This window comes from Haplochromis burtoni, unplaced genomic scaffold (assembly GCF_018398535.1).
Source record: "Haplochromis burtoni strain Fernald_Lab_line unplaced genomic scaffold, NCSU_Asbu1 Contig_3, whole genome shotgun sequence".
Classification (NCBI taxonomy): Eukaryota; Metazoa; Chordata; class Actinopteri; order Cichliformes; family Cichlidae; genus Haplochromis; species Haplochromis burtoni.
In genome coordinates this window covers 7,044,296-7,071,670 of record NW_024582364.1, presented here as the reverse complement: position 1 = coordinate 7,071,670, position 27,375 = coordinate 7,044,296, and the positions used below count along the sequence as shown (strand labels likewise).

Genomic DNA, 27,375 nt, shown 5'->3' with positions numbered 1-27,375 from the left:
TTTTTCTCTTGCACACACAGATTATTACATTATGCAGACAGGTAATCTTGAAAGCAGGTGTTTCCAGGATTTTTAAAAACTGAGTAGTAAAGGATGTGCCTGCAGAAGATCAGAGTACTTCAGTCATCATCCTAAAAATTAAATCTTTTTCTTTTTCTTTCTTTTTTTGTGGTAAAAGTATTTTACTTGACTTGGATGGGTTTCTGATTTTGGATAGGAAAAAATAAATTAGGATGCGCCTTGAAATAACAGAACTGAATGTTTTTAAGTTTAATTCTGTTGAACAACCTCTGGACCATGAAGTGCAGCTACTGATCAGTGTGAAATGGATTGTTGTAATTAGTCAGAATTAGCCTATGATAACTTAATAAATTATACCTTCTATATTTGTTTTTAGAAAAGAAAACAAATGAATTCTTTTTTATTTACATTTTTATTTTGATAATTGAATATTTCCCATGGACAATCAGGACGGACACAGTTGTTAAAGTGGGCGAACTCAGGACCAAACATCATTCTTGAAAATATGCATCCTCCATAAGGAAAACCTTTTACATGTAGCACTTCAAACACTTCAAGTGTATTTTGATGCTAATATAACCATAGAAAACATGTGGAATGGAGACCGCTGCACCACTGTATATTAGCTTGACACTGTAGTAAACCTCAGTAATGTGGTCAGAAACTGAGCCACTACCCTGAATCTCTTGTGGGCCAAAAAACAAATGTTATAAACTGTGGTCCCCTTTTCTGGACTTTTTTTGAAAGGCCCACGACTATTGTTCCTGATTTTTGTTTGTTTTTTGTATGTTTGGTTGTGTGTTTTTCTTTGTTGTATGTAAAAATGTAAAAATTCTGAAAGTGCTTTGTATTATACATTGCACTGAAACCTTTGTCTAATAAAAAGACTTGAAAGAAGCTGCTGCTTTTGGACATCATAAGATCCTTTATAGAAAAAGTGCCCTTACACAATGACAGGAAAATGTATAGTTTCCTAAAATAAGAATACTATAAGTTTTTGCAAAGGTTTTACCTCATCACACAGGCAGAAGCTAGAGTATTGCCTTCAATGTATTTTGCTCTGATTCACTTAGTCTCGACTTGCTGGCAGCAGCTTTACTTCTTGCACCTGATAGCCATTTCCCCTGTTTTAGTTTTTCCTGTTACAAGTGAATGCTAAAGATGGGAAAATGGTTCAGAAAATCAAGAGTAATGCTTCATTTTTAAATACAATGGCTGTCTTCTTTTAGTGTTGTTTTGTTTTTTTATGTGAATAATTTAAAAGGCAAAAGATTGTTATGCCAACCTGCAGTATCTTCAGGGCCCACCAGGGGGATGCATCCTACACTTAAGGAATTACTGATTATGTTCTCTCCTGAGAAAAGTCCCACATGCACATTCCAACATAATTTACTTGATTTCATGAAATTAACATCTATTCAATAAAGAGAAAAATCCTTTCGATTTTACTTATTTTATTTACTTTGACAGAAAAACATCTGGCCTAAGCGTCAGTCGATGAAGTGGTGGCCTCCCTTGCTTGCGGCGATGGATCATAAATCTTGTTAAAGAAGGAGAAGTCAGATTCAGTGCCATGTTGCGTGCCCTGAAAAGAAACATATTTAAATAATCTGATAAAAAAACAGGATTCCTGTTACCACATCATGTTTACTTACATCTATTCTGCAGTCATACAGGTCAAACACTGAGTTCTGGTTAATCGCATCGTCATCGTTCACTAATAGCTGCTGATTCCTGACCACAAAGTACAAATGTTATTGAACATCAAAAATGAGCCATCATCATTAATATGCACCTGATGTTGAATCCATAATCACTGTTGTTAAATTTACATTTTATTATGATTTTGGTTCAGCATAACAAGGACGATAAAGATGATGATCCCAGCAAGAACAATTAGCCCAACTGCAAGGCCGACAATCATACCTGCACACAAAGAGAACCATGATGAATGCACATTCAAACAGATGACTGTTTTTCCAACATTTCACTTTCTGAAAGACGAAGTTGACAATATTCAAAGATGTTCTTCTTATCAGTGAAGACAGATAAAAGCACATAAATGAGCAGCACTGTCTGGTCAATGTTTAGTCAAATACACACTGTCCTGTGGAGGTAAACAACCTAGACATATATAACTATTACATGTATCGATTTTCAGTGTTTAGTCCTGTTTGATTTGTTTTAAAAATTAACTTCAAGCTGCCAAAATCAAATGATAAATATTCATGACCCATTTAAAGTATCTTGATTTGAACAATTAGGAGTAAACCTTGCTTGGCAGTCTGTGCTATAAAGTGCAAAAGAAGAAAAAAAAGAGACAGGGTCTGCCCCAAATATTAATGCAAGTAGGTATTTTGCTATGGTCATTGGGGATAATATGTAAACCCACAAATAATTTGTCAATTTTTACAAAAGAAAAGCATTTTTCCACAGTACAAGAAATTATTTTCTTCTAGTTTTCTATGAAAAAAATAGTAAGACATATTTATGAAGTATCCTCCGGCGGCTTACAGTTACCCTTATTATCAGAGTGATCAATGGGAGGCTCTGTGTAGCAGCTGCCTGGGACGATGGTGATATCATCAAGAGCAACATCCCCACCTGCCATCCTGCCTCGCTGATACACAAACACAAACTGTGGCGAAGGAAAGAGAAAGAAGTTTAAAGGTTACATATATATCTAAAAAAAAAACATGAAGCAGACTGTAGCGAGGCAATGTAGCTGTCAAATATATACTGCTGCCCACCTCTCAGCTCACACAACTGTGTACAAATCACATAAGAAGAATAAAATTAGCAAAAACAAAATTATGATCCAGACTGCTTAAATTAAAGGGATTGGTATATCACTGTATGGGTGTATATGAGTGCTCAATTCCATGAATGAAGTCGGTGAGTCGCAGGTTTAACAAAAGAACTGCTGTAATGACAAACAATCTGTAATTTAAATTTAAATAAAGTCTTAAAGCCCATAAATACAAGTGCATTTACAGCATGTATGCCATCGCCTATAAATTCAAACATTTGCTCCTGACATCTGTCACAATCCACAGACAATGAAGGCTTTGAGAGAAAGTGAAATACTCAGCCACAAATTATATAAATCCTCAGTAAACCCATTCAAATACATAATCTCTTAAGTGTTGCTTTTAGTTTAATATTTCAGTGTTTTGTTAATGCTGAGGTTCATGAAGGGCTTGCATAAAAATCCTTGTCAGACCTTCTCTGCATAACTGACATTAACATTTTGTCCATCCATAAGTAAAATTATCATTAAATATTATAAAGAACCAACTGAGAAGAACTGTTACGCATCAAAGAGCAAAGTTAAAACACGAGGAGAAATCAGGTCATCAAATGTTCATCGACTGATAACGACAAAAGCAGTGCAATACACACGCCCACGTCGTGACGCTGAATAAGATGAAAATGAATAAGTCATAATTTTAAATATATACCATAAGAATATAATATTACAACTGTAAGTGTTAAAACAAATAAATCAAATGTAGTGATAATGCAGCAGTAATTTATATAGCAATTACTCTCACCTAGTACTCAAAGCCTTTTTTTTTTAAACAGAAACATTTTCATATGATGCGGGGCCCTGGGATCCACATCTGAAAAGCATATAGTTTAAATCCTGAGTCACCAGGACCTGGGTTTGTTTACGTCCATAGGTACAAAGTGGGTAACCACTGTACAACCCATACCCCTATTATTATTATATGTATATATTTTTTAAAATGGAGTAATTTTAGACTTCTAAAGTCAACTCCTGCCTTTGTTGACAGTCATCATAAAAATTGGCTAATGGGCTTTATCAGAAAGCAGTCATAAGAGTTTTTGTTCCAAATGTGTTACTTGTGTCCACCTGTGAATCATTTCTCTGTAATGGTAAGTAATCTGTAATGTAATCTGCTGCAATATAAAATCATCATTTCATTTTTCACTTAGATATTTTGTGTATTTCTCCACATGAAACTTATCACAAGCTCAGTAATACCCAAAATGCTTCATCATGCATGACAGACACATTTGCCATCTGCCACTTTTCTCCCCTGTTTCCTGTTTCAGTCCACTTCAATAGGCCCACTTCATCACCACCAGCCTGCATTTTCCTGCAAGACAGGACGACACCCATTTATTTTATGTAATGCAGAAAATTTCATTAGTATAATAATATTGTTTAATATTGATGATCTTCAGACAGAAGTATTTACCTGTTATTTATATAGACACGGAGAGTCCCAACATGGTTTCCATACATGTGATACCAGAATGTGAGACAGTGCCCTCGTGTGGAGGGCTGTAAAACATCACTGACCAGGAAGGATGAGACTCCCCACTCACCCACAAAACTGTCCACGTAAACATAGTGACCTGATGGAAACACAGCAAGCACATTCAGATTAACAATAGCAGCCAGTGTCATAAAGAACTGTGATTTCAAACAAGCATGCATATCAAAATAATGAACGACAAAAGAATTTCCCTCAGGATAAATAAAGTTCATCTTATCTTATCTTATCTTATCTTATCTTATCTTATCTTATCTTATCTTATCTTATCAGATGGTATACTTCCTTTAGGCCAAACACAGTCTACTGATGACAAATTATTCTATATAATCAATTCTGTCTCTATGTGGAACCTTATTGGTGAATAAAACTGCTACAATTAATATTTATATTCTATTTATAATTAATATAATTCATCTTTTTATATATCTGGAGTCTATCATAGACTCAGGCAACTAAGAACTCCTCCAGGTTCCTCCAGGACCAGAGGAGACCCAAAAGAGACGTTAAAAAAAAGTGAATGTTAGATTCAAGAACATCAGGTTAATGCAAACATTGAATAAACTTAGCTCTATATTTGCTGCTTGTGTAAAAAGTGACCTCCTGCTAACAGTTTTGTCGTCTGGTTTACAGCTTGCTTCTGCATTAGGCACTGAGCCAAGTGTTTCATGCATGAAAGTTCAAACAGTCAGTGCTCATTTGCTATTTCTCACGAGCCAATAATTGTAAAGTGCTTTATTCCCACAATGATTCTTTATGAATGCTGCTTGAGTCACTCGTGCTGTATAACTGAACTCATGGCCAGAGATGGGCAGTAACGCGTTACTTGTAATCTGATTACTTTTTTCAGGTAACGAGTAAAGTAAGGGATTACTATTGCAAAAACGGTAATTAGATTACCGTTACTTTCCCGTAAGCACGCTGCGTTACTGCGTTACTAAAACCGTGATTTTTTTTTTGCGAGAATGTCTCATGACAGTGACGTAAGCGAGTGCGACGTTCGAAGTAATCAGTAATTAGTTACTGATTACTTTTTTCAAGTAACTTGACCAACACTGCTCATGGCAATTGTGTTTTTTATGCATCTGTAAAATCTACTTTTTGTCTCTATCCGGAATAGTTACTACCTTGTGTGGAATTAGTAGTGTGATCCACACTGGGTCCTGTATGTGGGTTCGGGGAACCACCACTGCCACGGAGCCAGTCTCCCTGGTCGACTCCTTCACCCAGGTTGCTCCAGCTACACATCGTGTCCTCAAAGTCACAAAATCCACGAGGAGGACACTGATCATCAGTCAGCTGTACATCATCAATAGCCATGTCCCCCTCCTGTGTAGGGCCAGCCTTCACACCTTCCACCACAATCTGAGACACAAAGCATGTAGACCAGATTTTAAAAAATCTTAGTGGAAGAGTTATTTTAGTGTTATTTTATATTTTTGTATCATTTCCGTGAAACTGCACTGTTGTACACTCAAAGTACTGTTACCAATTAATGTGCCACAATTTTTGTCTGCCCAAGAAAATAAACTCTCACAGTAATACGTGTTTATGCAGCTTTATGTGATCAGGTTTTGAAATATTGGTCTTCTGTTTTTTGTAGATTACTCTAATTCACCACATTATTACCAGGAAACACTTTAGTGTTTTCGGAGAACAACTAGTGCATGCGTTTCAACTCCATTTTACAAAAACAACAGACTTTTTTCTACACAACACAAAGATTAAATGAAAATATGACACCTCTTACATTATTTTGAATATTTACAGATGTTGTTTAAACACAGTCAAATTAAGCAGCATATCAAAACAACATAAAGGAAATGGCTTACAAATATATACAGTTGTAGTAATGAAAAAAAAAACACTCCCAGAGTTTACTTGTGTAACAATACCACAATGTAGTGGAAGTGAAAGTACAGTGTCATCAAAAAAAAAAGAACAACCTCAGTGGTGAGTAATGATACTGATTATGGGGACATAATGACTCACAGCAGGGTTAAACCTGTATTAAAATGTACTAATATTTTATAATTACTGAATTAACAGAAAAGCATTAACTATGTTTTATATTAGAATAAGGTGAAGCTCATTTAACTATTTATTACTTTTTAAAATAATTCAGTTACTGAAGCTAAGATGTTTTTACCAGTAAGCAAAGCTGTTGAAAAAAATCTAGAATAAAAACAACTAAAATAAATATATTTCCCCCCTGAAATGACAAAATTTGAGTGTGAAAAATTAAAAATGTATTTAGACACTGTACTGCTTTTTTTGTTGTCTGTGCATCTATTTGTTCACACGTGTTTATTTATGTAACTGTTTTTGTGCCTCTGATCAAGGCACTGGTTTACAGCTGGAGCGCTGCCCTCTGCTTCTGTACGTACTGAATACACAAAACTAATTTTCTCACTGGACTAAATAATGATGACTTAAATTGCTCTGTTCACTAGTTTGGATGGCTCTTTGTGACTCACTCTGTAAGGATGAAGCCGAGGCAGAAGAGAAGCCTGAGCGAACCTCCACAGAAGGCCCTGGTCTCCTGTCTGAGAGAAAATCAGAGCTTCCTTCCCATCTTCACTTTGCTGGTAAACATTTAGTGTCCCCATTCCTTTGCCATACATGTGGTACCACAGCTGCACGCAAGATCCTTTGTCTGAAGGACAAAAAAACCACATCTGAATCCCCTGAACTGTTTTGGCCCTGTTTGAACGCAGGCACCTGTCTGCATTATATAAAAATACTGCTGAGTCTCTCACCCGCTGGGTACAGAGGTGAAAACATTGCAGCTTTCTGGCCAGCTCGGTCAGTAGACGATGAAGGCAGGTAGAAGTAGTGACCCATAGGTGTGCTGGTGGTGTGGTCGCTCTCCGGTCCTGTGTAAGGGTTATGAGTATATCCCTGATGTCTGATCCACTCAGAATCACCGGCTGCTTGCTGCTCCCAGTTACAGCTCCCATCCTCAAAGTCACACAAATCTGTACAACATTATTACATTTTAACTTAATCTGAGGACATTAGACATGACAGTTTTTGATTAACACTGTAATATCTGTTGCAGTTAATTACATTACTGTCTGCTTGTTAGCTATATGTGCTCCTTGTGCATTGGATAAGACTAGTTCTGCTGCAGTTTCAGTGAGCTGCTAAACTATTATGTATTTTGGTCAGAGAGCTCCTGTTTGAAATCTAATAGAGCAAATGAATGAAATTGGAGTCTAAACCTAAGTAAACATCTCTTTGGAGCCAAGGGGTGGATGTTGGGATGATGGAAGTTTGAAACATCAGAGAGAGATGCAGCTGACAGAGGACGAAATAGAAATTTGGCAGCTTCCTCACAAATTTTGGAGGGCTTGTTTTGGTATCTGGGGAGAGGAGAGTGCGAGGCAGGGCAACTTGAAATGCCCACGTGAAGTACCTGGTATGTTTTTATACGCTTATTGCATCATTTTTTAAATGAATACTTGCAAAATGACTATTACGCCCCGATTTAGCATTTTATTTGATCTATACAGCTAGTAAACTGAAAAGGAACAATATAATGTGTGGCAAAAATAGCAAATAACAGACATTAATGTGGTTGCTTGGAATTTTTTATCATTTTCAGCTCCATTACCAGAAACAGGACATGCTCCAGGACTCAAGGAGATGTCATCGATAGCTATGTCTCCAGCCTCTCCCCCCACTGCTGCCTCCAGAACAACCTGGTGAACTTTCTGCAGGTTCACATGGCTCTGAACCTGCAGCCACTCATCTCCTTGGTTTCCTGATTTTTGCCACACCTACAGGAAAGACAGGATGTTGATTCACTCATCCCAATAAGGATGTGAGGAGGATTTTTGCAACACAGTGTTATGCACTGAAAGTGTGCATCTTGCATTCATTATGCCATGCATTAATGTGATTTTGCAATCAGCATTTCACAAGAACGTGAAAAGTATAATAACACAGAGAAAAACACAGTGGAAACAGCCGCAAATATTTCTCAATCGGCCACACAGACTTTTTTTCCCTTTTTTTTTCCTGCAGTAAAGGGAAGTAACGTGTCCAGACTAAAACGGCATGACTAACAAAAAGAAAAAAAAAACCTAAGTGGCCTTCTTAAGGCCTCTGCCATATTTTTTGGCGTTCACTGGATAAAACAAATTGAGAAAATGACTAATTTCATGCATATTTTTACCAGAGTTTTCTCTAAGGGATCAGATGTTTGCAGGAACATCTTGAGGGAACCCACAGTGGCTCCAAACATGTGGTACCAAAATGAAAAACAGTATCCTTTTTCACCAGCAGGTGGAAGCAGTGAAGACTTCAGCTGGGCTGAATCACCCTTTATGCTCGGTGAGGAACTCTCGATGTAAAGGTATTTCCCTGTGAAACAAAAACAAGACAACTTCAAGGTCTCAACCTTTTAATAAAAATAAATTTGCAACTTATGTCCTAAGCTTGCATATGTGGCATGTGAGGAGTGATGCTCCACTTTCACATTGTGTCACACTGAGCCATAAAAACTTTAAAGAGAGAATTTTAGAAACCAAAATTTGAGAAATGCTAAAGGTAAAAAGAAATAGACATGTTGTAAGACTATAATTTTATGTATCATGCCACTGCTTCAAGCAATACAATACTATTTCTTTTTGGTTATATAGTCCCAAAAACTAAGCTAATGTTTATAACAATTTATGAAAACTCCCCAGTTAATCAATTTTAAGCTTTAACTGTGGAATTAAGATGCACCATCTTGCAGTTAGTCTTGCAGGATTTGTCTTTTATGTGCATTCTGCCATTTTGTGATGGATATTACTCAGTCTGTCCTGTTCACTCAGTTCTACTTGTTATAATGTCAACAGTCAATTTGCATTAATGGTCACTTGTGGTTACAGTGGCTGATGCTCAGCAAAGGTTACAAAGGCCAGCCTCGAAGGACACAAGGCATCTGGCACTTGCATAAATATACAGACTAGCATAATGAAAGTTTAGCATGAGGTAAAAGGACCTTTGCTGCTGGTGTGGTCTCCTGCAGGCCCGGTGTTAGAGGTTTGAGTGGGACCTGCCCCGCTAAGCCAGTCCAGCTGATCCTCAGCCCCCTGAACCCAAGCACACAGACCATCTTCAAAAGAACAGCCAAAGGACGCCAGAGCTGAGAAAGGAAGGAAAACAAAAATAATCCTGGAAGTCTGAACATGGCACAAAAATGGATATAAAATGATACATGCACCACACTCATTCCCCTACCTCTCATGTCATATATTCACTAACAGTCACTTTGAATTAACTTTATTTACCTGGAGGTTGGTAGGATTTTTCACAGTTTAGGAAAGAGATATCATCCACAGCAACAACATGAGAAGCAGCTGCATTATTCACGCCACTGAACAAAACCTGGTGACAAAAATGGTCAGGCACTTTTTAATGATTAGTATTTATTATTTATTATTATATGAAACTCATTTGTTCTCATTGCTTCCCGTGTACATTTTTCATTGTTGAGAGGAGGCAAAATCAAACACCTTATAAGGCTGCTGGTGCAGGCCGAGAGGCAGATGCTCCGGGCTCCAATGAGAGACGGTGCTGTGACTACGTGACCACAAGATTGCTTCACTCCCTCCAGCTTGCTGCATAAGCACTCTGAGTGACCCAGCGCTCTCTGCACTGATGTGGAAGTGAAACCTGTGTGTAGGAAAGAAGGAAGCAAGAAGCAGAGAGAGCGTTGGATTGGGAAGACACTTGCATGGTAGAAAGAGGGGAGGGGAGCTTTGAAGCATTGAGCAATTCATACACGGACATATCCATCAAATATATCCATCAAAATAACCAGGTTTGACGCGATCATTTGTCTGCGCATCACTGCTTACCGAATCTGGCAGTAGGGGGACGAAGGAGACAGCGGGGGACTCTGGAGTTGAGCTTCACTCTGTGTAGACCCCTTACTGAAATTAACTCTCATGTAGTAGCCTGAGAATAACAGACACCTGGTGATTAAACACGCTGTGAAGTGAAGCTATGACAATAACATCAATGAACTACTCAATAACAGCCACCTGTGTCTGCAGTGTGATCAGTGGGTGGCTCAGTGTTGTTACTGGCTCGCTGCCTCTGCCACTTGCTCTGTCCATCGCTAACATCAGTCCATCGGCACTGATCATTCTCAAATGTGCACGGACCTGAAGGGTTCAAATCAAGATGTAACACTGCTGTGGAAATCACTCGCTCGAGAGAAGTAAACTGCTTTTAAAAGATTTTGTGTTGTATGCAGGTGCGTCAGCCAAAGGAATTTCTGCTGATAAAACAGTCACAATATTCATGGTCATCACGGCCAAAGAAAAAACAGGTGCTGGGCCCAAACACAAGCCTCAAAAGAAAGAAGAGCATAACTGATCCAGTTTTCTCCTGTTAAAGGCATACAAGAGGTTTTGGTGGCAATTACAGTGCTGTGAAAACGTTTTTCCCCCTTCCTGAGTTCAAAAGGCAGTTTTGATGATTTCATTTATTAAGGGAATAAAAGCTATGCAAACCTACTAGTCTCCCATATATGAAAAGTACTCACCCCTTAAACCTAATAACTGTAAGTCACCACCCTTGGCAGCGAAGCGTTTGCGATAACTGGCAATGAATCGTTCACATTGCTGTGGAGGAATTTTGACCCACTCTTCTTTGCAGAATTGTTATAATTCAACCACATTGGAGGGTTTTCTAGCACAAACAGCCTATTTAGGGTTATGTCAAAGCACTGAAATTGTCATCAAGGCTTACAAATCACAACACTGCATAAGTGTGCGAGGACTTAAATTTCTTCTTTCATTGGCGCTGAAATTGCACATGACCTGTTTGGGGATAAGTGTGCAACTCATTTCTATGCAGAGTCCATCTGTATCTGATTTCTTGCGCTTATGAAAACTTTCCCAACTATTCCAGTGCTTCTTTTTTATACATCACGGCTTAAAAAAAATGAATATTTGGCATAAAAAAAAGCCTGAGAATAAAACTATCTTTATACAGTGGATAAACACTGTAAGTAAGAGTGAAATTTCATAATACTGTTTGGTAATATTTACTCTACCATATTTACTGTCAAAATGTAATAACACTACTCATAATGAAATTCAGCAGCACCACAACATGCAGGCTTTAAAATGGGATGAATAAACCATTTTAACCATTGCAAAGGAGGAATTTTTTTAAGGACTGTCGCAGTAGGCAACATTAGCATTTAGAGGATTACAGAAGTGTATTTTATGGCAGCGTTACTGTTTTAAATGACCTCTCCAACTAGCCACATTCAGGAAAAACAGTGATTAAATGGATTTTTGCCACAACTTTGATAATAACACTTTTTTCAAGACAAATCTTTAGAAACACTGAATACAATATGCAGCTCTCACCACAGCCGGCTTCATCTTCCCCCTGCGGGCAGTCTAGATGATAGTCACATTGTAAGGTAGCCAGAATACACACTTTTCCCGGTGACTGCCAGCAAAAAAACTCATTATCCTGCATCAGGAAAAAAAAGAGACAAATACCCACTGTGTATTTAGACTTGTTTATAATTTATGTTTCCTAAGTTTGCTATCACAGAAATAAAGTCAGATTCTGCAGCTTACCTGACAGGGGTTTATTGGTGCAGTAGAGGTCAAGTGTGGAGAAGTGGGTGTGTTAGAGGTTGATGGTGGGGCAGAGGTTGACGACAGGTCAGGTAGCTCGCTGTTGTCGGGGTCAAATACACAATCCCTGGAGAAAGATACATCGTCCAGTGCAACCAGACCTCTGAGACCGTCGCCGAGCTCATACTTAAAGACAATCTGAGGATAAAACAGAGATTAGACTGTGGCCTTTTAGCTATTATTCTGCCAGGGAACTGCTCTGATACAACACATAATTGTATTGTACATATAAGAAGTATTCATTCGTCTACAGATACTTTCACTTTTATGCAAAGGCCTCAACAGTCTTCTTGGTCTTATAATTTCAATAATGTCTGTAAGCTTCAGGGATTTAAGGCTATTATTTAAGTTGATGTCTAACAGCATTTATACACATGAGGCAGTGGCTGCCATTCAATTAACTGCTTGTGTCCTCACTAACCTTGCTGCTGGCTGCGGAGGACAACGTAACCTCGGCTCTCTGCCAGCTGTAGCTTTGTGATGCTTCCCTGGTCCATAAAACTCTGTCGTCACTACCGGACCGTAGAGTCCTGGACTGTGCAGTCAGTCGGCCTGAAGCATCATTCAGGCTGAAGTAGAAGAATCTCACCTGAAAGTATTACAACAGCACCGTGAGCATAAAAAGAACGGGCTGACGACAGGATGGTGTTTGCTAAAGAATTCTTGTAGACTCAGCAACCGGCAGGAGTAGTTAATACTTTACTGCAATTACTCAAGATAAGAATCAGAAAGGTAATAAAAATATGTGTAGATAAGCATTGTTATTACTGTAGTATAATTACAGAAGTGTTCAGCAGTTTTATTTGTACTGTGCCCCATAAGTGCTTCATATAGACGCTATTAAATACATCAAAGGTTATTATTATTATCTCCTGCAGTTTGTCAATCTGTCAAGATTTTGCCCCCATCAGCTATTACTATTATCTGTATTAATGAAACCACTGCAGTTTATTAAAAGCTTATTAACTGCCTGCTTTTTCTCCCCATTTGACATTTTGGTGATTTTTTTTTTTAGCTTTTATGGAACTTTGTGACATGACTTGTCAGTACCCAAAAAAACACAAGGTGGTGTTTTTCTGTAAACAACACTTTAATTTACATACAGTAAACTCACTTTGCAATTAAAGCTGGGCAATAAAGTTTTGGACAGAATCTCTGATGTCTCGCCACTTGCACTCAGGTGAGTTCCAGGTATAATGTAGTGACCTGTTTGGATAAGACGGAATTAAAAACTAAAATAAATCATAGCATTACTGATTCAAAGCAAAGATAATTCAGACTTTAACTCTTAGACCTGCATCAGAATTTTGTGTGTGGTCCCTGTGAGGTCCGTGGTGGGGCCAGGCGTCCTCCCCTTTGTGATATGTCCACTCAGCTCCGGGTGTGTCCACATCGCTTGCTGCCCAGGAACACAGGCCGTGTTCGAAGCTGCAGCGCTCCAACACACCTTGTAGCTCTACGTGATTAGCAGATAAAGAAAGAAGTGAATAATTAAAAAAATAAATGTAATTAATACAAAAATTCAGTTTCCAAGTACAAAATCTACCACAGAGCATTTTTCTTTTCTCACCACAGTTGTTTTCATCAGACCAGTCCCCACAATCATCGCTGAAGTCACAGACATGGCTGGTGTCCACACACACGCTGTTGTTGCATGTGAACACACCCTCAGGACACTGAGGCTGTGGCTCTAATAATAATTTTTAAAAAGATAAAAAATAAAAGTCCAGAAGGGACAAAGTAGTAAAGAGGACATCAGAGCGCACAGGGTGAGCAGGTAGCCTACCAGGCAAGCTGCAGTTGGTGAAGTCCACATCATCAATAGTGATGTATCCGGGCTTATCGAAGGTCCTGGAGGCCTCAAACAGGATGGTGAAGTCCTGAGGTATTCTGCCAATCGTTACTTCACCATGTTGCCATGAATCTCCGTGGTTACCAGATAACCACCACAGCCTGGTGGTCCTGGATCCCTCCTTCAGTAGCACGTTCAGCTCTTCTGCATCTGTTGATTGATTGATTGTTGCAAAGGTTGGAATAAATTTTTTGAATTGTATTATTTATTTATTTATTTATTTATTTGCTGAAGACATAGATCTTATAAACATACCCTCCCCATACATGTTGTAGAAGAAGTGCAGTATGCAGGTGGTGCTGGCCTGTTTCATAAGGGGACTCTGGAGGGTAGCAGGGCTCATTTGATCACCCTGGTTAGGTTCCACTGCCATGTACCAACCTGGACACGTCAGATCAGAACCTACTTAAAACTGCTGATTGTCTACACTTACCTCAGTGTGAAACTGCATAAACACAAGTGTTGCTAAGACTGTACAAATTGTACAAAAAGACAAAAGCCGGCTGAGATTGTAAGAAGAGTCCAGGTTTAGGAAAATAATCTGAGACAGTTTGATTTGACACTTGGTGTAAATGTATTATTATATCTTTAGTGTGTGTATTTGGCCTTGCCTAGATTAGTGCCCAGAGTGTGGTCCACGGGTGGTCCTGTATTCCCAGTAACGTTCCTTCCTCTCATCCACCGACACTGGCCAACACTGATGTCCTCCCAGTTACATGTGCCATTCTCAAACGAGCAACCCGCAAACCCCAAATCTGTTTCATTAACTGTGTCAGAAAGAAAACAAAATATTTTCTGTAACTTGCTTTACTAAGAAAAAAGGGAATGCAACAACAAAAAAAAAAAAGAATAGCTGTACCTTGACAGAGGCCTGGTGTGAGACCAATGTCATCAATGGCAATGAATCCTCTGCTAGTCTCTGCCTCAATCAGCAGCTGTTTTTGAGAGAGCATGTAAATATATATATATAATATTCCTGGGTTCTAATGTAACAGCTAAATCTGTTTGGAATACCTGGAAAGGTTTGGATGTCTCTACAGCCTGAGAGAACTTGCCCCAGCGGCTCTCACTGCTGTTACTGTGGAACATCAGATCCTCGTCTGACGGCCCTGAACGTATGAACACCTGCAAAGTCCCGGAGTCGCTGATGGACAACAGGAAAATTGTTTTAGTTGAGAGAAAAAAAAGAGAGATTCTTGTTAAAACCAAGAAATGTACACTTTTCATTTCCAAAACTAATAATGGCATCTTTCTGCTACAGGGTTAAAAGGCTGCTGGTTTCACTGTTGGTAGTGCAACTCTTTTTGGAACAAACTGAACTCTGCCACAGAATATTCTCAGTCTTGCACAAAGTAAAGCAGGTGATTCACGACATTTGTGCACACTTCTTGAGGAAGTCAGTGAGGAAACTACACAAGATAAACAGGATAAAGTGCAACCTGATTTTTTTTGCTGACCTGTTGTCCATGTGGAACCATAAAGTGAGACAGGACGTGGTGTCTTTAAGTTGGATCCATTCAGACACTACCTGTGCAACACTGCTGTGACTTTGGTTTGGTGACGAGCTCAACAGGAACCGACCTCCATGCAAAAAGAAAACAAAATTCACACAATAAATAAATACAGTTAATATTTAATGCTGCTCCTTTTGTTGTTTTAATAATTCAAACTTGGGGTACACCCGGATAAATGTTAAAAGATTAAACATATTATTTTCTAATGATATTAATGCAGTTGTTAAGGTTTAGATATTTATAAATAGAGAGTATCTAGAATTTAGAAACATTACATGTAGTCAGGGAGGAGGTTAGGTCAGCAACAGGACATAAGTCAGGGATAAAAAAAAGAGAAGTATGTTTCAAGTAACTATGTTATGTCAGTTAAAAATTAACTTCAGTTCACACAGATCAGGTTGCAACATCAACAGGTTGCAACATCAGCAGTTTTTGATCATAATTAACTAAGTTTCAGATGATTCACACCATCTGTCACATTTTGAAACTTCAAACAAAGACAAAATGTTCACTGGGAACTGAAATCCACACCATTGGTTGACTTTCTGAGTGTTTAGCTTCAGCTATTTGTAAGGCAGATAGGAGCAGTAAGGGTGAGCCGAAACCGTAACGCTAGTGTCAGCTAGAAGACATTTAAGTAGTGCAGAGCTGATGGGAATCCCAAGAGTCACCACTTTAATATTATACATAAAATATGTAAGCAAATAAAAAATGTTGGTCAGTGCAGTTTTAAGGATTTAAATGTATTTTAAATAAGTCAGAATACTGTCTATGCCAATGTGGATATCAATGAAAAACTGAGCTGTCAGCCACTAGAATTTGAACCAAAATAAATTCTTTGTAAACCAAGAGTGGTTTCTTGATTGTTTTATTCAATATGCACAAATATGCAAAATGTGCATGCAAATCTCCCTAAAAGGCTCAAAAAGCTGATATCATCAGACTAAAATGCAATGGAGGTCATATAAATCCTTGTAAGTCCTGTAGCAAGTCTTGCAAGACGATGGAAAACCAACCCAACATGTAAGAATCTTTATCCAAATGTATCAAAGAGAACTGTTGGCTTATCTAGTTTTTTTCCCCTGTATATCACATTTTTGTGGCTAAAACCTTGACTCAGTAATCCTTGTTTAAGGCCGTACCCTCCGAGGTCTGAGTGGTATGGTCTGTTGGTGGACCGTGGAAGCCTCCTCTGGCCAGCACCCAGTCATGTCCGTCTTCTTGGAGGATGTTGACCCAGGTGCATTGTCCAGACTCAAAGTCACAGCTACCCGGAGGACTACAGGCTCCGTCCCTCACAGAAAAGTCATCAATTTTCACTGTGGTATTTGTGCCATGCACATGAACAGCCTTAAACACCACCTGATCAAGCAACACAGCTGTTTTAGGTAGAATTCCCACAGAAGATAAAGAAAAATACAAAATGAAACATACTGGAAGAATAAGACTGTCTGATTGTCAGAAAAGAAAACAAATGCTTTTACATTGAATTTTGTAGGTGATGACAACGTGACCTCTGCCACCTCCCACCCTGCAGAGAGCCCTCTAGTCTGCTGCCAGAGGACATCACCAACTTCTGCGCTTTGTCTTATGTGGATAGCGAGGTTGCTAGAGGAGTCTGTGGGTAACCAGTACCTAAAAATAGTACAATTACATTAAATGTACAGTAATATGTGCACCAGTCTTCAACCTCCAATTGTAAATCTGTGATGGATCTTTGAACTCACCAGAAGCGCACACACATTTCTTTAGCTGAAGGTAAATCTGGTGTGAACAGCTCAGCGATCTCATCCTGTGTAGAATTTGATGTTACCATCATGTAGAAACCTATAAAAACAAAATTTGTTTTGTGACAAAAATGCAAAGACGACTGATGACTGGGACATTTCTGAGAAACGATGACTAAAATCTGAGGCAGAGAACAATGCTGCTACTTTCAGACAATTTGTTGAACTTATGACTGATTGTGAAAATCAGCTTATGGCAATTTATAACATTCCTGCTTCAGTGGTAAAATATTGTATTGTATTATATTGTCTGTAACAGCCGTCTAAGCTTTAGCTGCCATCTAAAAGATGTCAAACACTGCAGAGGATTAGCTAAAAGAAGAGCCTACACCTCGATAATCCTGCAGGCCTGTTAAGTAACAGAATCCTTTTTTTAAATAGAGTTGTATGAAATATTAGATATAACACATCAAATACAGATGATTGGATTGAGTAATACAGCTATGCAGTATTTTCGCATTAAAACAATGTGTTACATTATGCAACATACTCCTTCTTGATAATTATTTTACAAGATGATGAGTCGCATTTTTATTGTGACTTATTATTGTAGAGCTCTGATCCACAAGTTGATATCAAGGGACAAACTTAGGACTTACAATATATTACCATTATAGTTACAGCATAAATATTGTCCTGTAGGAGTGAGACCATGACTGCTCAGCTCTGTTAATCCCGCATTGTGCAGTGGCACTGTGCCACAGTTCAGCACTCACCATTCTCAGTTCCATATGTGTGATCCACATGATGCTTTGTTCCTTTTCTGCGAATCCAGCGACCCAAATGACTCACATCATTCTCAAAGCCACACAAGTCCGAGTCAAACCCACACACATCTAAATGGTGTTTAAAACAAAAAGGTTGCAAAGTTTTATTTTATTTATTTATTTGATATTGATTTGATGTTATTTGATGATAACTGGGAGTACTGAGTTAATGTTTACATACCGTGATTACTGCAGGCCCCCTCTCTAACTTTAACATCATCAATAGCAATGAATCCTTGACTGCTGGTGTCTCTTTGACCACTAAACACAATCTGTGAATTAAGGATGATGCAAAGTTTAATGCTGCCAAAGTGCTACATTAAATGTTTCTGAATTAGGGACATTTCTATTCAGAGTCAGAAGCTAAAAAATAACTTGAAAATTGACTGACATTTTTATGGCAAGGTGAGGTTTACCTGTACTATGTCATTCATGCTGAGGGTTACTTTCGCATTCATCCACTCTGGATTCTGCGTTCCCCGACGAGTCCAAACTAAGAGTTCAGATGATTGCTAGAAAAAATTATGTAAAGGAATGTGAAGAAATCTGAAGATGATATAAAGCACAGCCTGAAACTGAAGGTTCAGTTGTGTTAAAAAGGTTACATACTGTTTGAACCAGCAGATCCAGGTTTGACACTGAAGGCCCGAGCATGTGATACCAGAAATCAACACAGATTGGTGACGCACGAGTAATGACAGGAACAGAGATGACTGCTTTTTCACCATCCTTAGATCCAAATCCATTAATAAGTAGAAAGAAACCTTGATAGAGAGGGGAAAATGGATGAAGATGAGAATAAAAGGCCGGGCTGTTGTGAAAACAGGAGAATACTGTATAGGCAGGGTGGAGTGGATGGAGATGGGTGTCAGAGGTGACAGAAGCATACCAACAAGAGAGAAAGGAAATCTTTACAAGTTGGTTGTGAGCTGTATGATGTAATCATGTATGGTTTGAGATGGTGACCCTGACAAGAAGACAGGAGGCTGAGTTGAAGGTACCAAGATTTTCACTGGGAGTGATACACGAGATTAGAAATATGTACATCAGATGGATGGCTCAGGTTGATCAGCTTGGAGAAAAACCTAGAGAGGCAAGGCTGACATGATTTGGACATTTGCAGAACAGGGATAGTGGATATATTGACCGAATGGTGTTGAATATGGAGCTTCTAAACGGGAGAATAACAGAAAGAGAAGTAGTGATGTAATGAAGGATGACATGCAGAAGGTTCATGTGACAGATGAGGATGGTAAGGACAGGGTGAGTTGAAGGCAGATGAGACACGGTTGTGACCTCTACAAGGAACAGCCAAAAAAAGAAGAAGAACGAAAGAAAGAAAGACTTTCTCTAGAAAAACAAGACAAAGGATAACTGGGTATCAAAGTTGTTCATTATTTTTCAGCTAAGGTGTGTCACTAGACTTCTGTTATAAATGCACTGCTTCTGTGCTTATATTACTGTCAATAATGAATACCTTCATTATTCCCAACAGTATGATCATACTGAGGTCCATCCCATGGTTGCTCAACTGGAAGTCCAATACTGAGAGTCCAGTTCAAATCATGATTGGCCTCCTGGACCCAGTTACACAGACCTGTTTTTACAAGAGAGTATTCAAACACTATATAAGTACATGAGCAGGAAAGAAAAAATTGACATACTCAAATTGAGAAAAATGCATGTAGGAGTGGTTACACATTCATATCTATAATATTTTAAAATGTTATAGATAGATCATATATAGTTATAGTTATATAACTATATATGTTATAGATCATATATAGTGATGGATGTAGCCAATGCATACTTAGCGAAGTCGCGTTATGAAGCCCGGTGTTTTGAACTGGGCATGAAGGAGATGGAATACCAATAATACCAACAAATATTGTAAATTCATTTATATTTCTTTATTGTTCATTGAGCTAAGTTGTGTCCATATATTTCAAAGTCACTGATGATTAAAAGAAAAACACAATAGCAATGATTATGAGCTTTTAGTTGTGGAAAAAGCTCTTAAAGGTAATTTTATGTCTAACATTTTCATTATCATGACCATGATTTGTAAGCTCTAATGCCAGTAATCAAAAGAACTTGATTGGCATTTCCTTTTGTAGCATACTATTAACAAATGAAGCTATTTTTGCTAAATTTCTGGTAAATTTTGCACTTTTACCTTCTTCAAAGGTGCAGTCCATGGCAGAGGCAGGAGCGCTGGTCATGGTGGTGGTTGGGTATGGTGTAGTGGTTGGAATGAGGTCATCACAAGACATGTTCCTGATTATGTGAACGTCATCCAGGGAAAAGCTGTCATCTGTTGAGGCGGGACACCTGGCTTGTAAAATAATCTGCGATAAAGAACAATAGAAGTTTAAAACTCTGCGCTGATTTATCATTGGTCAATATTTTCATGAGAAAATCAACATCAAAAATGATGCAATTCTTACCTGGTGAGGGCCTGATGCGCTATAATCCACCCTGTCTCTGATCCAATTGTTATTAGAAAATCCACTTGTATTCCACACAGCACGCAGTCCAGCAGGCTCATTGACAAACACCGTCAGTGTAATGGCTGAAGGACCTGGGTCATCAAGAGAATAATTAAGTGTTATTTCTTTGTTTATGCTATGTTTGTTATTAGAGGTTCTCTGTTTGGTTCTTAGTTATGTTTACTATTTATGTATAAGTTATTTAAAGTTTTATTATTATTTTAGTATTTGGAGCCTTTATTTGTTTCTTAATTGTGGAGTTTATTAGTTCCCTTACTAGTTTCCCTTTGTTTCATTCTCCTGTGCTATCCCTTCTGTTGAGGAGATGCTTAACAGAGGAGTTATTTCTTTGTCTCTGCATTCATTACTGGTTATACTTTATTAATTAGTTAACTGGTTATACTTTATTAATTAGTTAACTCTTGTGCCTGGTTTTGGGTTTTTCTCCCTCCCCTGCTGTCTTGACTATTTGCAGCTGTGACTTGTTACTTTGGTATTTCCACCCCCTTATGTGTATAAACAGTCTTTCCTCTCAGTTTTTTTTCTAGAGTTGGTTGAACAACTTCAGTGTGCTGTTTTTGACTTTAACTTCAGCCTCAATAAATGGCTCTGCCTCACTTGTCTGTATTGGATCCATGCCTCAATAATCAACATGTGACAATTTATTTAGGGGTTTAAATAACGACAGCAATTTAATTTTCTAACACAAAGCACCACTAATGATAAGAATTTTGTTTGGGTTTTTTAATGAATGTAAGGGAAGGTTCAACTGCATGCTAATTTTCACACAAATGCTTTTGCTACTTCAATTTATAGCTGCTAGTAGTTACATTGATGCTATTATTTTGTATCCACATGTTACTACAGTAGATTCACTGATCTCTTGACAGGTTGAAATAAATTTTCCACTTACAATGTCAATTTTGATAACTGTACTAAGACCTGGATTGAGTTTTTTCATGACTGGCATTGGACTTAGCATGAAATTACTGTTACACTGTGTAATTAACACTAACATGGCATGACTGACATTAATGTTGGTAGTTTCTGTCTTTAAGTTATTGTAAAGTTGATAACTATTCATGTTTGACTGCAGAAAAGCAGACCTTATCTTGTTTACACCACATATTTGCAGATTGTTAATAAAACAAGATTAATATAAAGTAAAAAAAAAACAAAAACTGTACTCACTACTTGATAGCCATGTTACAACATAGTGCCACATCTCCAGACAAGCTTGGTCAACAGCTGCCATTGATTCACTCTCCAGTTGGGCAATTTCATCGTTATCAGAATCGGATGCCATGAAAAATGCAAAGTGGCCTGAAAAACATATTTATTTTTTAAAAAGTGGCATCTTGTGACATTGCCTAAGAATTTGAAGGATATCTTCTCTTATAGAGCAAATGCTACAACAGTAATATTGAAGTGAGCCTGCCATTGTAGTTAAAGTACATGTGTGACATGTAACTTACCTAAAGCAGATCCTGTGGTGTGGTCTCTGGGTGGAATCATTGAGCCATCACTTTTGCTAGAGAGCCAATCCCACTCGACTCCAAACTCTGGGGGAGGATTGTTGACCCAACCACAGAAGTCCCTCTCAAAGTCACAAAAACCTTCAAAGAAATACACAGACACATTATACAGATGGATACACACAGTGTAAAATCAAATCAATCGAACAAATAAACACTACGATTGATTTGTTATCCAAAATCTACAGTGGCTACTTACCCGTCGGAGGGCATGCATCATTCAGGACTATGAGGTCGTCAATGGCTATATCTCTGCTTGGTTCATCCCCAACTATCGCCTCAAAAATCACCTCGAATTCAAAAGCACAAATGTCGTGTCATAGCTCTGTCTTTTACATGACATCCTTTAAAGTATAATTGCTAAAATGATGAAAGTAAGTGTTTTTTAAGTGTTTCATTATCCTTGAAATATATAAAATGTTTGAACACAAAGCACAAATAAAAAGCCATACAGGAGAAAACATAACTAAAAAAATCAGTTAATCGACAGTGGCAATCTTTATAGATATATATAGTATTAGATGAAGCGTAACAATATTGTGCCAGAGGAAAAAACCTCAAAACAGTATATATTTTATATGATATTATTAGACAAACTACAGAAAATATATAAAATGACATAAAAAACAAAAAACATTGTGTTTATGTGTACATACCTGATATGTGCTATGAGGACTGAGAAGTGTCACTCTTCCATGCCTCCAGTGCTTCCCCTGATCACCTGCTCTGGTCCAGAGCTGGACGGGATCTTCATGGCTGTCGGGGGTTTGAAGATACACATTTAGCTCTCCCACGCCACTTCCCTCCATGTAGTACCAGAACATTAGGCATTCCCCCTTTGAAGGGGTAGGCTCGAGCACCGCGCTCGTCATTGCACCTCTGGACCCCACAGGATGGCTCCACAATTGGGCGCTCAGGTAATAACCTACAAAATTTGTGGCGTTATCATACATTCTGCTTTATTTTGAGGACATGCATAGTTATCTTTGTGCACAGGTTGCTTAGCTTGGAAAGGCACCGTGTTTATTAAATCACTAACTATATCATGTGTGACAATGCGTCATCCTCAAAAAAACATTGCAGGTACTTTCAAATAAGATCAAATATTTCTACTGAAAATGTATCATGTGCCAATAAACACAACACATGCACTGCATCTCTATTCCTGCCTTAAACTTCAAGATTGGAAAGGAAACAACAAATACTGACAATAAAGTGGACTTTGGCCTTGATAAAATGTAATTCATTCATACTCCCCAGAGGATGAATCATATCACTTCAACTGATCTACTGAGCTTTATTCCAACAACACAAAACATTTAATATATGTGTGGTTTTGAAAATCAACCGTATATCGTTATTCTAAACATTTGCATACCTTGATCTGTCCCCAGTGTGTGATCCACTCTGGGGCCTGAAGAGAGGGATGGTTGGGACTCTCCGGTGATCCGGTCCCAGCTGAAGTTTGCAGATTGGTGAGGCAGCAGACCACAAAGGGAGCCCTGGAAGGTGCACTCTCTCTCTGGTGGACAAGAACCATTTTTGCCGCTGAACACCACTACGTCATCAATGGCTATGCTCCCTTGTTCACCTCCCGTAACAGCTTCTATAATAAACTGGAAAACAGGTATACATCAGATTTTGTTGCACAAAATATTTTTCCAGTAGTATTTCTTGAAAAAGATTTTGCCAACAGACAAACAAACAAGCTATAGCAATTACAAAAGCATCAGTTATACCTGTATTGGTTTGTTGCTGTTGAAGGTAAGATCAGCATAATGCCATTTGTTTCCTTGGGTGCCACTTCTCATCCACATAACTGTCTCTGGCTCACCAGAATGCTTTGCAATAAACTTGAGTGAGCCTGATGATGAGAGAACAGCAATACATTAAATGTATCTCAATTCATTAAAATACATATTGTTATCTCTCTGTGCATTTAGATAAAATTTGCCTCCAAGTGCAGTTAGGGACAGCGGTTCACGTACCAATGCTGTTGCCAAATATGTGGTACCAGAAACTCACACAAAGCACTTGACCCGCAGGCTGAGGAAAGCTAATGAGTCTGGCTGCTGATGAGATGTTTAGGTTTCGTTTAGCTTCTATGAGCATGTAGTAGCCTGCAGAAGAAATACAAAACACAACAGGAGATACACTCAGAGCAATCTCATAAACTTTGAAGTGATGAGTGAGATGCAAAAGTCAAGTTATACACTCACTTGAATTTACTGCAATTTGTAATAGATGATACATAAATCTTACACGTGAGCAGATATTTAAGATAATGACTGCGTTATTAATACTACAGAAGATCACATGACCTAAAAGACACATCAGAGGCCATGCATAGTACTCTGGATGGTTTTATAGTTTACTTAAACTGTGTTGCTATATAGTTTCATGATGGCTTTAATATTATTTATTAATCACAATATTTCAATCCATGTCACCCAGGAAGATCCAAAATATTAAACCTATATGTTAATGCTCAGTAGGCTACTCACCATTCCCAGTTGGGCGATCATATCCACCTTTACTCTTTTCCCACAAGAGACTGGCTCTGTAGTCATGGTACCATGCACAGGTATCCTTTTCAAAGTCACATGAAAGGTTGTCTGTACCTCCAGCTGGGACTTCCCCCTCTTTACAGTATTCAAAGTTGATATCATCCAACATAACATCCAGTTTTTCCAAAAATGAAAGACTGAATAAAAACAGTAGCTGCAAAAAGAAAAAGACCTTTACTCTTCATTTGTTCTGAAAAGTTAGTATTAAATTCATAATCAAAAATTAGAAAGTATTTTTTCACCCTTATAAGAGAAGATTACTGTATTTCTTTGAAGACACCCCCCCACAATCTCTTAGTTATGATTGCAGAGGGTCAGAAATGAAGAAATGGTTCCTTAAACTCTCTGCACTGTTTGTACACTGCTGCTTTTAAGTACAGTAGGAAATTACTGAAAACATGACACTTTCATCTTGCCATAAAAACACGGTTGAAACCCTGATGTCATCTACTGGGTTAAAACAGGTTCCAGTATAGCTGAAAAAACTGACGGATGTTGACATTTTTTACAAGTAGAAAAGACGTCTATTGGGTCCATATGAGAAGAATAGATTAGATTACTAAATTAAAAGAATTAAAGGCATATTTTTTAACAATGGCAACTACTTTGGTCGATATGTCAGAACAAACAGCCATAAAATTAGTATTACTGTAATCTCTCTTTTTAATAACACTTTAGGTCACTGACATTCATGTACATCTAAATTTTGATACATTTGTTGCTTTGATTAATGGAAAGCATCCAGATTTTACCTGGTTGGCCTGTTTGCTTAAGTTCACCTGAAATTATGATGTGTGTTTTAATTTACAAAAGCATCTTCATCATGCTGAGTGCTATGGTTTTGCATTTTTAGTGAAAAAAATGCTTTATTGTTGCCCCAGATGCAGAGGTGTTCCAGAAGAACATGAAACAGTTAAAGATCAGATAAAGATCAATATAATATGAGGGAGGAACTAAAAAGATATTAACCTTAATTAAATGTTTGCTGTTACTTTCTGTGTATTGGTTAAAGTCTACAGGATGCTTTGCTAACCTTGTATCCTCCTGGCTGATTCCCAATTAGCGCTGTGGCATTCTCCCAACCATCTGTTTCACCAGAAATCGTCAGTAAATCTGTTTCAGTGTGGTCTCTGATCACTTTTACTGTAAGAGCTGATCTTGATGGGAGCGATGATGATTCTTGATCATAAATATGGTACCAAAACCTGAAACATATTAACAGACAGATTACATAAAAACAGATAACTGCTGGCATGGGGCATACTGATATGCACTATCAATCAGGAACTCAGCTGTGGGACTCATATATTAATGATTAATTTTTAGTACCTAATCTGGCATCCCAGAGCAGCTCCCTGGTCAACAGAATATTCCAAATTAGCATCTGAAAAAACCCCACCTCCTTCCTTACCATCTATATGCATTACATGACCTGTGGCAATCAGAAAAAAAAAATCCAGTGTTAACAGGCTAAATCTCATAATCAAATGAAAAATGGATCTCAGTAGTTTTTGCATCCACTTTAAAATGTGCCATCAACAATATGACAGGAAGTTATACTAATCACCCCATGCACTTCCTGTGGTATGGTCCTGTCCAGGTATTAAGGTAATGTTTGCCATCTGCCTTCTCCAGGAAAAAGGGGTCTCACTAACATCTTTCCAACCACAGGAGTGATCCTCAAAGTCGCATGAGCCTTTTAGATGATATATCAAATTATGGATTTATCATTGAAAGCTACAAACTAAAAGTGCAAAGAAAAAGTTCTGATGTCAAGCTTTTACATAGCATCTCACGACCAGTGTTTGTAAATTAATGAACAAATTTACTCATGTAAAAAGAAAAATAGTCACTTCAAAGTAGAACAGTAAGTAGAACACATGATCGCTTATATTTGTTTATTTGTGCTTTAATTGTGTTTACATTTCTCACAGACTGCAACAGGTACAAAATAATGATCATGATGTAGTCAAAGAGTTATAAATCTTAACAGATGCACGAGTTACTCAACACATGTTAAACTGGCTGTGTGCATGAGACAAGGACATCACAATTTCTCCAGTAATGTCTGGTAAATTTTAAATAGCTGACACTAAAATATAAATTTAAGCTTCAGCTTAACTTGTGTAGAACGACCACATACCACAAAATTCTTCATCAGAGCCGTCGCCACAATTCTTTGAAATCACAGTTGAGGCCAGCAGGAACACATTCACCAGAATTACTGTTAAATTCCTCATCAGGACGAGACGAGACGATGACTAACAGTACTGTGAAGACAGTTTCATTACAAGAAGATATCAAGGAGACATGTTTATTGGTGCATTTTTATTTATATTACTCTTATTCATACATTTTAAAGCGTCTACAGCAAACATTGCACAATTTGTCAGAGGTTACACAAGTCATGAGTGCTCTCCCTCACTGTTATACCCCTTATTTCCTCAGGATGTACAAAAAATATATTGCAAGCAATTTCAGATTAGAGAAACATACCTGAAAGCAGAGCAAATATTTGTTTCACATCTAAACAAAGATGACAAGAGAAACGTGAGGAGTCCAAATAAAGAGAAACATCTCAACATCATAACCAGGTTACAGTGTAAGTCCAGTATTTCAGTTTGTACCTGAAATACTGGACATCAGCTTTTATTACCACAGCTGAGCTGAGACTGTGAAACCTTATCAAACACCAAAGTCCAGGGTGTGCTCAATGAGCGACACTGCATTTCTATCATTTGCTTGTAAATCATAACTCGTAATGCATGGCTAACTTATATTTTGTAGATTACAAAAGCATTTAATGGCTTGAGAACATGGTTTATGGTCAAGCATTTAAGTGTTTTTTTTCTTTTGGTCTTACTAATGTGTCTCGTTGTTA

At 38.0% G+C, this 27,375-nt stretch overlaps 1 protein-coding gene across 1 annotated transcript; it reads right to left on the bottom strand.

Annotated features, from left to right (window-relative positions):
- Window positions 1-1,458: 1,458 nt before the first annotated feature.
- si:ch211-106h4.4 (MAM and LDL-receptor class A domain-containing protein 1) lies at window positions 1,459-27,132 on the bottom strand. The gene is made up of 51 exons (XM_042220419.1): window positions 26,991-27,132; window positions 26,638-26,764; window positions 26,062-26,190; window positions 25,824-25,926; window positions 25,528-25,699; window positions 24,432-24,648; window positions 23,916-24,047; window positions 23,667-23,791; window positions 23,306-23,543; window positions 22,584-22,852; window positions 22,127-22,217; window positions 21,868-22,008; window positions 21,584-21,715; window positions 20,351-20,484; window positions 20,080-20,251; window positions 19,381-19,500; window positions 18,513-18,667; window positions 18,320-18,415; window positions 18,085-18,175; window positions 17,853-17,972; window positions 17,077-17,176; window positions 16,834-16,984; window positions 16,492-16,711; window positions 15,293-15,416; window positions 14,850-14,979; window positions 14,695-14,770; window positions 14,447-14,602; window positions 14,091-14,216; window positions 13,770-13,985; window positions 13,554-13,673; window positions 13,278-13,439; window positions 13,098-13,189; window positions 12,405-12,572; window positions 11,924-12,121; window positions 11,705-11,813; window positions 10,364-10,486; window positions 10,178-10,277; window positions 9,833-9,992; window positions 9,608-9,704; window positions 9,319-9,462; window positions 8,506-8,693; window positions 7,942-8,107; window positions 7,085-7,303; window positions 6,803-6,981; window positions 5,453-5,690; window positions 4,248-4,407; window positions 4,031-4,145; window positions 2,542-2,659; window positions 1,854-1,947; window positions 1,677-1,755; window positions 1,459-1,606 (listed from the first exon to the last, which is right to left on the bottom strand). The coding sequence occupies exons 2-51, from the start codon at window positions 26,732-26,734 to the stop codon at window positions 1,505-1,507; spliced, it is 7,164 nt and encodes a 2,387-aa protein (XP_042076353.1). The 5' UTR covers window positions 26,735-26,764; window positions 26,991-27,132; the 3' UTR covers window positions 1,459-1,504.
- Window positions 27,133-27,375: the final 243 nt, after the last annotated feature.

Excerpts from the sequence above, each read along its gene's own strand:
- si:ch211-106h4.4 (XM_042220419.1), bottom strand. The coding sequence starts at position 26,734 with ATGAGGAATTTAACAGTAATTCTGGTGAATGTGTTCCTGCTGGCCTCA. Across the intron at positions 9,705-9,832 it reads TGCACCAGCAGCCTTATAAG|GTTTTGTTCAGTGGCGTGAA; the intron begins GTGTTTGATTTT and ends TTTTGTCACCAG. Across the intron at positions 4,146-4,247 it reads CGTGTCTATATAAATAACAG|GAAAATGCAGGCTGGTGGTG; the intron begins GTAAATACTTCT and ends CCTGTCTTGCAG.